This window comes from Sinohyriopsis cumingii, chromosome 1 (genome assembly GCF_028554795.1).
Source record: "Sinohyriopsis cumingii isolate HCF-2022 chromosome 1, ASM2855479v2, whole genome shotgun sequence".
NCBI lineage: Eukaryota > Metazoa > Mollusca > Bivalvia > Unionida > Unionidae > Sinohyriopsis > Sinohyriopsis cumingii.
The window spans coordinates 66,113,225-66,129,199 of NC_142961.1; the positions used below are offsets into that span (position 1 = coordinate 66,113,225).

The 15,975-nt window shown below is 35.8% G+C and overlaps 1 protein-coding gene across 4 annotated transcripts in view; it reads right to left on the minus strand.

Annotated features, from left to right (window-relative positions):
• The window catches only part of LOC149807032 (FGGY carbohydrate kinase domain-containing protein-like), a 75,288-nt gene that overhangs the window by 47,143 nt on the left and 12,170 nt on the right, over nucleotides 1-15,975 (minus strand). For 3 of the 4 annotated variants that reach the window (XR_016421652.1, XM_089960926.1, XM_089960914.1), the window contains exons 2-4: nucleotides 15,534-15,711; nucleotides 7,932-8,049; nucleotides 3-154 (exon numbers count right to left, since the gene is read on the minus strand). Coding sequence is in view for 3 of the 4 variants with exons in the window: in XM_089960914.1 (XP_089817040.1) it covers nucleotides 3-154; nucleotides 7,932-8,049; nucleotides 15,534-15,711 (448 nt within the window). In the remaining variant the exon portion in view is untranslated. Of the gene's footprint in view, nucleotides 1-2; nucleotides 155-7,931; nucleotides 8,050-15,533; nucleotides 15,712-15,975 lie in introns of those variants that run through there. The other variant, XM_089960936.1, reaches the window with a different exon arrangement.

Genomic DNA, 15,975 nt, shown 5'->3' on the forward strand with positions numbered 1-15,975 from the left:
ACCTCCTTTATCCAAAGAAGTTTAGGGACTTCCATTTCAAGGGAGATGGCACCCCCATAATGTTTCAATAGAGAATGGTGAGTCTTGTTGATTGTCTCTGCTTGATCTCCTGCTCTGTGATCCATCCACATGATGATGTTACACTCTGGGCGACCTGGGACCAGACAAGATGAATAAAGGCTGTCCATTTATTTGTAGTCCATAATTCAAATGATAACAAATCTTGCAAATTCCTGTCAAGCACATTAGACATTATAAAAAAGATCAACACTCTACATATTGTTATCTATATAAGAATTAACTGAATTTCATCTGTATCTCAAAATAGCTACTTGTGTGTCTATCAAAGATTCAACAATGTTCCCATCCATTTATGGACTTCAAAGATATGTATTGTACAGTTAGTCTCATTACAAAGTCTTGCATTGATAGCACATAGTGCTACAGTCCTAATACATGAATGATATGACAGTGCTACTGTCATGCTATACGAATGATATGACATACTGCCACTGCCCTAATACATGAATGATATGACATAGTGGTATGGTCCTAATACACGAATGATATGACATTTTGCTACTATCATGATATATGAATGATAGTACATAGTGCTACTGCCCTAAGACACGAATGATATGACATAGTGCTACTGCCCTAATACATGAATGATATGATATAGTGCTGTCATGCTATATGAATGATATGACATAGTGCTACTGTCATTATATATGAATGATATGATATAGTGCTACTGTCATGCTATATGAATCATATGACATAGTGCTACTGCCCTAATACATGAATGATATGACATAGTGCTACTGTCATGCTATATGAATGATATGACATAGTGCTACTGTCATGCTATATGAATGATATGACATAGTGCTACTGTTATGATATATGAATGATATGACATAGTGCTACTGTCATGCTATATGAATGATATGAAATAGTGCTACTGCCCTAATACATGAATGATATGACATAGTACTACTGTCCTAATACACAAATCATATGACATTGCTACTGTCATGATATATAAATGATAGTACATAGTGCTACTGCCCTAACACATGAATGATATGATACAGTGCTACTGTCATGATATATGAATGATATGAAATGGTGCTACTGTCCTAATACATGAATAATATTACACAGTGCTACTGTCCTAATACACGAATGAAAAAAAAATAGAGCTACTGTCCTAATACATGAATGACATGAAATAGTGTTACTGCCCTAATGCACAAATGATATGACATAGTGTGTGTGTGTGTGTGATTTGGATTTTTAATGTGGCTGTAACAATTTTTCAGTCATATCGCTATGATGTCTACAGTGTGGCAGTTTATAGTGATGTCTAGCACTGGGGCATCATGATGCAGACATGTAGCATGATGTCCCACCCAGTCACATTATCCTGACACCAGGCCGACCAATCCCAACACTAACCTCTTAATGCTGAGTGCCAAGCGAGGCAGCTGTTAGTACCATTTTTGTAAGTCTTTGGTATGAATCAGCTGGGGATCAAACCCATGACCTCCCACATTGGAGGTGGATGCTCTAACCAATAGGCCACTGGAGCCATAAGATATGACATAGTGCTATTGTCTTAACACATGAATGACAAGAAATAGTGCTACTGTCCAAATACACAAATGCTATGAAATAGTGCTACTGTCCTAATACATGATCTTTGCATTAGTGCTACTGTCCCAATACGTGATCAATGCCATTAAACAGTAATCTTCATTTATAAAAACAGGATGCTCTCTTGAATTTTAAAAGTTGCCATCCTGGACTCCAAACATGAACAAAATCGTAATCCCAGCTCATAAAACAATAGTCCAAATTCAAACATATTAGGAGTATCAAGAAAAAATATTCCAAATATTATTTACAATAATTATGATGTCATTATTTAGATAAGAGCAAAGAATAAAAAAAATTAAGTTATCTAGCTTAAAAAAGATAACAGAACCGACATGTGTAAACAATATACATTTTAATTTATTTCAATAATGTCATTATGATAGTGCACAACACTGTGACAACAGAATGCATTTAGAATGTTAATATCACAAAACAATATTACACATCAAAAAAGCATATTAAATGGATTCAAATGTTCCAAAAGTCAAAGCAATCTATCACATTTAACTTTTTTCAAGCCATGGACACACTGAATTCCTGGATGAATGCCAACAATCTTTAACTCTTAGACAATTATTTTCCTTTTCTCTTCTGAGAGTTCAGCTGCTTTTGCTGCCTAACATTTAACATCCCAAACGAAACCAATATACATTGCCTGAAAAAGACTGGAAGACAATTTAAATTTCACTTCCATGTACAGCCATGAAATGTTGTTGTTGTTGTGGGGTTTAACACCATTTTTCAGCACACGATAGGCTATGCATGGCAGCCAGTATTAATGGTGGAGGAAGAACCCGGGATAACCCCGGGAAGAACCACCGACCCACGAGAAGCTACTGGCAAGCTTTCTCACATACCCACATTGGCCAAATCCTAGACTCGAACCCATGCTGACAGAGGTGAGATGGCAGTGATCCATGATGGAGAGCACTTTAGGCCATGAAATGTAATGGCAACTCAATTAAGTGAGCATGAAATAAGTGTGACTAAGTGGATATGAAGAGTAATATTAGCAGTAAATGGGTTCAAAGTGACAAACAGTACTTCATCTTATATCATTGTATATTTTCAGAGATTTTGCAAAACAAATCCCCTAATTACCTAATAAATAACCAATTGAAAACCAGTCCCAAGAGATAAAAAGAATGAGTCACCCTTTAACATAACTCATACCATAAAAAGCACTAATTATCTAATATTGATGTGATGTTTATTCACACACCTAGGAGAGGTACACTTAATGATGAAGCATGGAAGTGACTGACAGGAGATTAATCCCAGGTGTCAATAAATGTTGATTTTTTATTAGCTACAGATCTTACTTGATCTCACATGATCATTTAAAATTTCTCACTGCAAGTGATTTGACACAAATAATGACTGGATGGCAAATGTATGCATTCACTGAACTCCTGCTGTGCAGTTTTAATGCATCCAGTGCAAACAAGTTGCAAATATATATGCAAATACTAGTATCACTGAGAACCCTCTTAAAAGCTATTTATCATGCTTGTGAAAAATAGTCTATTAATTCTATTCTTATATAGAAAATTAAATTGTTCCCTTTAAAATGGTAAATCTACCCTTACAAAAATGCTAAAATGAGAATTCCACTTTGTCGAAATCACAGTATAATAAGACAAATCTAAATATAATGCAGTCTTAGTATGGCTCCAAATATCTAAGTAATTTCAAAAGGTTCTGCTTATTATAACGTTGTAATGAAACGCTTACACAATTATTCTGCCATCAGATCTAAGAACTGGAGAGCAAATATTACAGAAACAAAGGTACTATATGACCAGAATACAAGGAAACCCTGCTAAAACACAATGGTTGGAGTTCACAGGGTGCCATCCTATATTTAATGATACAGGAACACCACACTAAAAGACAATGGTCAGGGTCCACAGGGTGCTATCTTATATTTAATGATACAGGAACACCACACTAAAAGACAATGGTCAGGGTCCACAGGGTGCTATCTTATATTTAATGATATAGGAACACCACACTAAAAGACAATGGTCGGGGTCCACAGGGTGCTATCTTATATTTAATGATACAGGAACACCACACTAAAAGACAATGGTCGGGGTCCACAGGGTGCTATCTTGTGTTTAATGATACAGGAACACCACACTAAAAGACAATGGTCGGGGTCCACAGGGTGCTATCTTGTATTTAATGATACAGGAACACCACACTAAAAGACAATGGTTGGGGTCCACAGGGTGCCATCATATTATGTAAAACATTGTACAATATCAAAACAAGTCAGTTAACTGTAGGAAATCTTGCATGTATATCAACAAGACCATACAAGGCAAGGGACAATAGCAAGGGCCATATAAGGCAAGGGACAAGGGCAAGGGCCATACAAGGCAAGGGATGAGGGCAAGGGCCATACAAGGCAAGGGACAAGGGCAAGGGCCATACAAGGCAAGGGGCGAGGGCTACACAAGTCAAGGGACAAGCTGGGTACAATGACAACTTAAACTTATGCATATTAAACATGAAACACTTACAACACAGTGATTGCATAAATCGTATTTAACTTTTGCAGTAGAGAACCAAGAATAAGAAAATCAGCAAATGAGTAGATGAAGTATATGTACTCTCACCAACCAATATGTACTTTCACCAACCAATATGTACTTTCACCAACCAATATGTATTCTCACCAAACAATCTCATTTCTTTGTAGCTAAATATTGAATTCATCATTACGATTCCCCTCAATCAACCTCAATCCTTTGAAACAAACAGTAAATTCATCATTACGATTCCCCTCAACCAATCTCAATCCTTTGTAGCAAACAGTAAATTTATAACGATTCCATCCAATCAATCTCAATCCTTCGTAACAAACAGTAAATTCATAACAATTCCCCTCAACCAATCTCAATCCTTTGTAGCAAACAGTAAATTATAACGATTCCATCCAATCAATCTCAATCCTTCATAACAAACAGTAAATTCATAACAATTCCCCTCAACCAATCTCAATCCTTTGTAACAAACAGTAAATTCATAACAATTCCCCTCAACCAATCTCAGGCCTTTGTAACAGTAAATCCAAAATAATTCCATCCAGAATTAGCAAAAAGAAGCACAATTTGTACTCTTTCCAACATTTATCATGTTGTGCCTGAATTCAATGCAAACATTATTCTAAGAATAACGTAAAGATAGACATAGCACAATTATGTGTCAGTATACACATGGGTCACGTTACTAATCAGTGTTGTACAGATTTCAAATCTCGCAAATTTTCTCTGCAAGATTCCATTTAAATCTGAATACCTAATTTCTTGCTAATAAACTCGCCAACTTAGGAAATACAATAAGCCAGACCTTTAAATATATCCATGAGTCCAAACGGACTGATTTCTTTTTTACCAAAATAATAAAACTTAAATTGGACATTAGGAGTTTCTAATCAGAAACTCGTATTCAGACTTGAAGAATAATTGTTACAAATGAAACTCATGAACAGGTCTTGACCTATACTTTAAAAAGGTGTGAAACAGGCTTAGGGGTTTGCCGTAAAGAGAATAATATGACCACTATACCTAGTTTGGGACAAATCATTAGATTTCATTGGTAATTATCTAACTGTTAGAGGAAAACAAAAATGAGTCATGCATTAAATGGAAAGATATGTTAATAACTATTGCTTTCTATGATGAATTGCAAAAATAGCAAGTAACTAGTCTGATTACAACAGCAAACCCATCCACCCCTATAACTGAAATGAATCTGTTCTAAAGTGTCCAACACCAGTATATGTAACTTGAAATTATCCACTTTAAAAGATAATAAATATCTTATCAGTAACTTAGAGTAACATCACCTGATGGCAATTATAGTACAAGTAACATGGGTCGTGTATGTATTCAACACCAATTATTTCAGTAATGGGTGTCATTTTACAGAATTGGATTCTACATATCTTTAAATGGCAAGTATTCACTTCATCTGGATTCTTATACATCAACATTCCTTTGAAGGTCATTATTTACACACACCAAAAAGTGCATACGGCAAAATCAATGTTAAAGTACGTTGACAATTTTCGATGAATGAACCTAAAGGTGTGATCCAGTACAATCCAGATTGAATGTTGCGTGCTGTGATGTCACAATGAACTCTACACATACTGATACACAAATTCTTACTACCCTATATTGTGATGATTCCACCAGAAGTGCTCTTTTTGTTGGTAAGTTTCTTGATGACAGTTAAGGTGCAGATCATTCAAAAATCGAATAGACATGGGTTAAAGAAAAGTAGTATTAGATTTTAAAAGAATAATTTATATTTCATTTAAAATAAGTAAATGCGCATACATGACCCACAGGACTTGCACTATAGTGCATGTATATCTGAGTTATATGAAGATGTCCGCATATCTGACACATGTTGGGGAAATAATAAGGACTGAGTCAGATTTTCTGTATGTGGCTATAGCCATACAATGATTTTACATTAAAGAGATATATTCATATGTATGGGGTAAGATGAAGGAGAGGGAGAGAAGGTATGGGTATGCAGCAATTGCCAAAACTGATCCCAATGACTGTTGAACAGCTTGGCTCAATATCAAAGGGAAAAATCTGTGACTAATATGGACCAAAACTCTGTCAACTTTTATCACATACTGGTGAAAATCAGTTAACCTACATCATTTGTATATAAAGCCTCACAGTAAATTAGATATCAATTTATTAAGTCTTTCAAAAGTTACTGAGTAGATAAGAAATTCTTGACTGGCTGTACCAGTTGGACAGGCATGGGTAACATAATGCAATGTGGCTGTTACAGGTTGGATTGGCATGAGTAACACAACGCTGTATGGCTGTTACACATTGGATTGGCATGGGTAACACAATGTTATGTGGCTGTCACAGGTTGGATAGGCATGGGTAACACAGTGCAATATGGCTGTTACAGGTAGGATTGGCATGGGCAATGTAATTCTATATGGCTGTTACAGGTTGGATTGGCATAAGTAACACAATGCTATAAAGCTGTTACAGGTTGGTATGAGTAACACAACACTACAGGGCTGTTACAGGTTGGATTGGCATAGATAAAACAATGCTATATGTCTGTTACAGGCCAGATTGGCACAGGTAAAACAATGCTAAATGTCTGTTACAGGCTGGATTGGCACAGGTAAAACAATGCTACATATCTGTTACAGGCTGGAGTGGCATAGGTTACACAACACTATATGGCAGGGCCCCAAGTGGCCAAGTGGCCTAAAGTGCTCACCATTCTGGATCAATGCCATCTCACCGCTGTCTGTGTGGGTTCAAGTCTCAGACTCGGCTAACGTTGGTATGTGAGAAAGCTTGCCAGTAGCTTCTCATGGGTCAATGATTCTTCCCAAAGTTTTCCAGGGTTCTTCCTCCACCAGTTATACTGGCCACCATGTATAGCTTATCTTGAGCTGAAAAATGGCATTAAACCCTACAACAACAACAATTCTATATGGCTGTTACAGGTAGGATTGGCATAAGTAAAACAGTGATATATGGCTGTTACAGGTAGGATTAGTATGGGTAACACAACACTATATGGCTGTTACAGGTTGGATTGGCGTGGGTAACACAACACTATGTTGGATTGGCATAGATAAAACAATGCTACATGTCTGTTACATGCTGGATTGGCAAAGGTAAAACAACGTTAGATGGCTGTTACAGGTTGGATAGGCATAGGTAAAACAATGCTATTTGGCTGTTACAAGTTGGATAGGCATAGGTAAAACAGTGTTAGATGGCTGTTACAGGTTGGATTGGCAAATGTAAAACAATGTTAGATGGCTGTTACAGGTTGGATTGGCATTGGTAAAACATTGCTATTTCGCTGTTACAGGTTGAATTGGCATAGGTAAAACAATGTTATTTGGCTGTAACAGGTTGAATTGGCATTCGTAAAACAATGCTATTTGGCTGTTACAGGTTGAATTGGCATAGGTAAAACAATGCTATATGGCTGTTACAGGTTGGATTGACATAGGTAAAACAATGCTATTTGGCTGTTACAGGTTGAATTGGCATAGGTAAAACAATGCTATATGGCTGTTACAGGTTGGATTGGCATAGGTAAAACAATGTTAGATGGCTGTTACAGGTTAGATAGGCATAGGTAAAACAATGTTAGATGGCTGTTACATGTTGGATAGACATGAGTAAAACAATTCTATATGCCCACTCTATAGATAATGTAGTGGCATAAAAACTAGTTTCCTCAATTACCAGATGGGCTAACAGACAATGGCTTTCCTTCAGTATCCACGACAACCAGAGAGCAAGTGGCATCAAACCCAATTCCTTTCACATCTTCTTTCTGAATATTTCCCACTTTTATTACTTCCTGAAAAGAACATGATTGTCGGAGTGCTGAGGGATTCACAGAAGTTATAACAACTTTTGTGCATATATTTAAAGTACACATCATAAAGACAAAGAAAATATATTAAGGAAACTCCATATATACACATACAAAGATAATGTATTAACAAAAACAAATTTCTATAAAATATAAAAAGAAATTATATAAAACATTAATTCTACCCACAAGGAATGATACTGGAGGGGTAAAGTAATTATTATGTCATTCAGGTCAAGTATGCACATTTACTCATATTAAATATAAATTCTTGTCTTAAAATTTAAAACCAGTTTTGTTTAACCAAAGTCTATTCAATCCTGATTATTGAATGCTCTGCACCCTAACTGTCATCAAGAAACTTCTAGACAAAATGTTTTGATCACAATGGACTTTTACAGTGGTGGCTATTCACTGAAATTGGGTCAAGAAAAGAGAACATGAAGAGTAATTGTCACATTTTAGGGTAGTATAAATTTGTTTATCAGCATGCATAGCTTTTAGTGTTACATCACAGCACATGACATTCAATCCAGATGGTACAGGATGACACCTTAAGGTTAATATGATCCAAAAATGTCCACATATTTACACATGGTATTTGCTGTATGTATTTTTTGAGGCATGTAAGTAATGACTTTACAAAGGAATATGGATGTAAAAGGAACCAAATAAACTGAATAACTGCCAATTAAAGGTATGTAGAAGAAAATTACTGAAATGGTGTTAAATGCCTACATGACATGTGTGACTTTTACTATAGCCATCAGCATTCAATGGGGTAACATTTTAAATACAGAGCATATTTTTGTACTTGATTTATATATGTATATTATATTAAAATTATATATGTACCTTGGAATTTATCACATTGCAATATTACTGTTGTATCCTGCATTGGTGAATGTACTTAATAGATGAAGCCTTAACACTGGGTGGCATGTATCAATCGGTCAATGCACATCAAAGATTCTAACTGAACAATGATCAAGTCAATCTCTAGCTAGGTGCATATTATTTGTATTACATAATTGCATTTGGGCTGGCCGGTGGCTGGACAAACCAAGTTGGGCACCTATCGGATGCTTAAGGTTAGACAACACCTGCATTTTTCCAGGATAATTTCATTTATATGGTTATATTTGAGTAATAAACATACCCTACCATTAGTACATAGGTCACTGTTGTTCTATTCTTAAAATAATATAATTAACTGAAATAGTCTGACCCTCCAATTTTAAATAAACCATATTTATAAATTTTGTAACTATTTTAAATACTGTAGAAAACAATTTTCCAGACATCAAAATAATTTTTTAAAAATATAATGTTGGATCATAAACTTTAGAATATTTACCAAAAATCAGAAGCTATGAAGCTACTTTTATTATCATAATTGTCACATGGATTAAATAATTATCCTAACTGTCACATGGATTAAATAATTATCCTAACTGTCACATGGATTAAATAATTATGTTTTCAATAGGCAGCAATAATAAAGCTTACATGCCCCACAACTTGTGTTCAAGTAGACCCTAAAGAAAGTAAGACGAAAGATTGTTAAAGGCGATGATAAAACCTTTCATCTTGAGACAGTTTTTGAATTAATTCATGAATCATTTGATAACTAAAATTAGTTCTCATCAGCATTACATTAGGCTAACATGTGGATGCAGGCTTCTTTTTAATTAGAACTGCAGATTACATAACGAGGAAAAAAGCAGTCATGCACATTAATGCCTATTCTCATTAAAGTGGATTAAATTGTGCATAAAGTGTTTAAACATATATGCAGGTTTTTATCTTTTTCTTTCCTTTCCAATAAACTAAACTGGCTTTATATTTGTGATAAACTGATCACTATTTTTGATGCACAAGTTCTTTAAGTCTTGGTTTTTTCCAATGGCATATTTCCCTTTGATAACCTCAGTTTGGATGTAATCAGTTTAGTGTTTATACCTATAAAATCAGCACAAATAATGGTAATTTGCAATTAAATTCCTCGACTAGTCAAAGTGATTTGGTTATTTACAGCAATTATCACCATATCTGGATTGTAATGTCAAGATTGTTTCAAGCATTTTTGAAGGAAAATGTGGATTATCTTTGGACTTTTCATATTTACCTTATACATGTACTCTGAATACCAGCTGACGCATGGCACACATGCTACTGTCAAAAACAATTTTTACATTATGAAACAACAACTCGCAACTGCAGATCAGGGTCTATGCTGTTAGTTCTAATGATTACTCCTAATAAACTGCAGAGACCCAGATCTGCTGTTACATAATGTGCTATCTGCAGTTGGACTAGACTTATAAGAAAGTATGTATGGTACCTGTATCACCAATGGCAGTACATGTACGTGATGAAAATAAAAACAAACACCATATATGATGTTGTTGTTGTTGTTGTTATTGTGGGGTTCAACGCCATTTTTCAGCACATGATAGGCTATGCATGGCGGCCAGTATTAATGGTGGAGGAAGAACCAGGGAAAACCATGGAAAGAATCACTGACCCACGAGAAGCTACTGGTAAGCTTTCTCACATACCCACATTGGCCGAATCCTAGACTCGAACCCACACAGACTGAGGTGAAATGGCAGTGATCTGTAACGGAGAGCACTTTAGACCACTCGGCCACTCGGGGCCCCCACCATAAATGCAACAAAATTCATTTCAAGTGCAAACCAAAACACTGAAACATTATCATTCTGGAGCTCTTTGTAGGCAAGCAAGGATATAAAGTAACCCAGTTTACCTACCTAGATCACTTCCGGCTATCATTGTAATTTCCAGGCACATTGATAAACAATCATGATAAGAAAGATATTCATTTTCCAAACAAAATATTTGAGTAATTTGATCATTTTCATAAATACACAAATTATCCAGTAAGAGATAAAAGAAATTGTTTTTAGCATCTGGATATTTGGAGTAATGCTGATAATTACTTCAATATGCTTTATTTAGTATGGTAACAACTGAACAGTATTTGACAGTCTCTATATAAGGTTACCTTAGTAATCAGTAGGGGTGGGTATTGAATTAAAAATCATACTGCAATATATTGCAATATTAAGCAAAATATTGCAATATTACTGCAATATAATTGATTTAAGAAAGAATTACAGATTATTGTTAATTTATTGAAATAAAATAAATGCATACTGCAAAAAATTATTTAATTACATAATTAAAATACAGTACAGAAAATTAATAAAATGCAGTACAGTAGTTGCAATCTAACACAGAAATAAAGAGTTACAATTTAAGGCTTTTGTCTGAACACAGTTTGTGGTTTACATTTTGATAAACATAAAATGCATGAAACTGCAGATTGGTCTCTTCATTGTCACTTTACCCAGTGTAGTTCAAACTGAACTGCCTTGAAAATCACATGATGGAACTTACTTTTTGTACGAAGATAAGAGCATCAACATGATTAGGGCTGAACGCTGTGCATTTACTATATCTCCTGCAGTGGAAAACACCCTCTCAGAAGGGACACTTGTTGCTGGGATGCGCAATAAGGACTTAGCAAGCTTAGCTAATCTAGGAAATCTCTGCTCATGATTTTTCCACCACTGAAGGGGATTTTAATCCAAGGGAATTGAAGGAAACACTCTATAGTGCTTAAGCTCTTCTTCTAGTTCTTCCATTTGTGTTTTTGAAGTCTCAACACCAGTTATGTAGACACCACCAAGAAGTTCTTGCATGCCAGAACAACAGGTACCTTTATCTACCATATCACTCTGACCAACGTCTGACTTGAGCTTCTTGCAAACTGGTTGAGCATCCATAGCAGCAAATTGGCAGACACACATAAATGTTTGGTTAGCTGTGGTAAAGGTGGCAGTTCTGACTGCCCAGTATCACCCACGGGTGAGTGATCAGTGTCATGTTCAGCCTTCACTCTAATAATGATTTCTGATGCACTCTGCACAATTTTGGTAAAGATTTCATTCCCTCGTGCATTGCTGAGGAAAGGTAAAGCTTTAAAACATGGATCCAAGGCAGCAGCAATGCTGAGAATTTCTTCTTGATGAGTGTATGTATCCTGAAGATCATCAACCACAGCCCTTTTCATACGAGCTATTACTAGACAGACATCATCACTATGTTGGAAAATGCTGTCAATAAGTTTGCGATGAAGAGACATGATAACAGAAATGGTTCAAACTGATTCAGCACAAAGAGTGGTTGTCACCACTTTAAGAGGTTTTAGACAAACTATTGCTTCATCTGCCAGGCCCCGAGTGGCCGAGTGGTCTAAAGCGCTCACCGTTCCAGATCACTACCACCTCACCTCTGTCTGTGTGGGTTCGAGTCCAAGGCTTGGCTAGCATGGGTACATGGGAAAGCCTGCCAGTAGCTTCTTGTGGGTCGGTGGTTCTTACCTGGGTTTTCCAGGGTTCTTCCTCCACCAGTTATACTGGCTGCCATGTATAGCCTATCTTGTGCTGAAAAATGGCATTAAACCCTAGAACAACAACAACAACAACCTCTTCTGCCAGGCAAATGTCATCATCTGACAACATATTCAACTCTTTCTCTTTTATTTTAGCAAGATCTTTGGATCTCAAAATGGCAATTACTGCACACTACACTTCAAGAAACCTTGAAATGAAGTCATAAGTACTGTTCCATCTAGTGGGTACATCAGCTATAAGCTTATGATCCGGTAGACCCAGCAATTCAGCCTGACTTCTCAGTTTAGCTGCTGCAGTTGTCCTTTGGTGGAACAACCCTACTATTAGACGAAATCTGCTGAGGAGAATTTCAATGCATGTGATCTTGAGACACTTTTGTGCAGCTAAATTAACTGAATGTGCATAACACTTGATGTGAAAGTTGCACCCTAAAAGAATCCCTGCCTTGTCCATGTTTGATGCATTACTGATACAATAGGTAGTATGGGGATAGACTGTTTTTCCTATTCTTTGAGGGCCTCATGAATCACAGCAGCTATATTCTCACCTGTGTGCCCTTCATACATGGGCCGAGTTTGAAGAACATAGTTTATCAGCTTCCAATTTTTTTCAATGTGAGATGACGTGATTGTCAGATATAATTCAGTTGACCTCAACATCCAATGTCAATGCAACCTTCTCAGCATTTTGTAGGTCTTCTATTACCAGTGCTTTGACTTGAGCATATTTTTGAGGAATGATCACATCTGCAAACTGCTTTCTACCTGGAACATTATATCAGAGGTCAAGTGTATTCAAAAGGTCTCTAAACCCTGGAGAATCCACTATACGGTATTGACGCATGTCCTTTATTACAAATCTGCACACCTTGTCAGCTATATGTAAAGCACGAGAAGAATGTGAGGGGTATTTCGCACCAATGAGCCCTGGTAAGGTTCTCTGGATTGGCTGCAACGCTTTAGCTTTAGAAAGATCGGAAGTATCTCCATGTGACAAACTCGCATTAGCAGGGATCAATGATCTATTGTCTGTCATCTTGTTCATGAGGTATGCTAGGTTAGTGGTTCTGATAGAAAACTGCATCATATAGTTGGCACACATCAATTGCATCATCAATTTTCCCATCCCTTTTACTCTTTCTTAATGCATAATGAGTTCATATGCCAGACCGTGCTTTTGAATTTTACACCATGTAACTTCTGATTACCCATGCTGCAACTGCTCAGGAAACGAAATAGAAATGTTACTGAAGCTGATTACCGGAGGTAAAAGTATGGAATTAAATAGGTCAATGTCAATCAGAAACTATCATAAGTAGTGAAACATGGCTAATATTAATTTATAATAATAATGTTCGTTTGCTATTTATTATAAAAATGTATGTCAATATCGCACTATATCGATTAAGAAAGTTATATCGGGATTATTATATCTTCGGTTTAATACCACAATATACCAGTAATCGATATTATTGTGCACCCCTAGTAATCAGCCACCATTCTGCTGTTACAGACTATTTCTTCGATTCTCATTCACTTAATAACAAACTCAAAACTTGGTTCCAGTCTAATTATTTATATGGAACCAATATAAAAAGTATGACAATATACAAATTGAATGCAACTGTAGTAGCACAAGATGTGGCATCAACAAGACATAACTCTGCTAACAGAAAATGCTTACCTATTTGAGTGATGTATTAATCAAAAAGATACAATATGAATGAAATTATCAGGAGAAAACACTGGTACTACTGTACCTACTACTGATTTATGACCAACTTTAACAAGTCATGGTCTTAAACTTAGCAACAGAAAAGAGCTAAGCACAGCAAGTTTTGTCAAATGCAACAAATAATTTATTTGCCCAGAATATAAATTTAAAATTTAAAAAGAACTTACAGTATTGTGAATTAAATCCCAAATATTCCTAAAAGTTCTAAAATATGGAGCATTCCAAATGAATTCCAGTTGTGTTTCAAATGAATTCCAATTTTGGATGTGCTGATGTGCCAATAGCCTGGAATAGTGTTGATGCAAATAGTCTTCATGTATTATGATAATATAAAAATTCAAAACGTCTCAAAATGAATTCACGATAATCCCAAAATAGTTATTTATTGTGAAATTATTAATTTATGGATCTTCAGTTTTGAAATTTATTGAGAATCCTCATTAATATAATCTGAATGGAAATTCTGACATGAGCATAGGAAAAATGCATTATGCATAACCTCTTGAATGGAAATTCTGACTAGAGAATAGAAAAAGTGCAGAATACATAACCTCTAGAATGGAAATTCTGACAAGAACATAGGAAACATGCAGAATGCATAATCTCCTGAATGGAAATTCTGACAAGAGCATAGAAAAAATGCAGTATGCATAACCTCCTGAATGGAAATTCTGACTAGAGCATACAAACAATGCATTATGCATAACCTCCTGAATGGAAATTCTGACATGAGCATAGGAACAATGCATTATGCATAACCTCTTGAATGGAAATTCTGACATGAGCATAGGAACAATGCATTATGCATAACCTCCTGAACAGAAATTCTGACATGAGCATAGGAACAATGCATTATGCATAACCTCTTGAATGGAAATTCTGACATGAGCATAGGAACAATGCATTATGCATAACCTCCTGAATGGAAATTCTGACTAGAGCATAGGAAAAATGCAGTATGCATAACCTCTTGAATGGAAATTTTGACAAGAGCACAGAAAAAATGCAGTATGCATAACCTCTTGAATGGAAATACTGACAACAGCACAGAAATAATGCAATATGCATAACCTCTTGAATGGAAATTCTGTCAAGAGCATAGGAAAAATGCAGTATGCATAACCTCTTGAATGGAAATTCTGACAAAAGCACAGAAAAAATGCATTATGCATAACTTCTTGCAGAAACCTTAACATTGCAAGTGATGCACTAGGTGAATAATTGTACAAATAACTATGTATCATATGATCAAAAAGGAACAACAGGAACACAGTTTTATTATATTAAGCCTACCTTTACTGTCTTAACAACCGCTCTCCAAATATCATCTGATGACTGTTCATAATAGTTCGGCTCAGGGCACCAGATTTGTATAGCTTCTGTTGCCATGGTAACAATCTTCCCATCTTCTTGCACTAAGGCTGCCCGTGTGCTGGCACTACCCACATCCACTCCCAGGAAATACTTCATGCTGAAAGCATGACAGGTTTGTTAGTTTTTTTTTCTACATGATTATATTTTATGTATAATTGCATTTTGGACTTGACCTTGTCCTAAAAGAATTCATGTTGCACCGGACTAGTAACATCTGTTTTAGCTACAACAGAATGCATAGCTAATATTTTTCCTATAAATGTGGATTAATTTTTCAGAGTATTAATATCGTAAACATGTTTATCTTAGTTTGAATATGGGACATTGTAATTCCCACATAGAATAACCAGATCTACCTAAT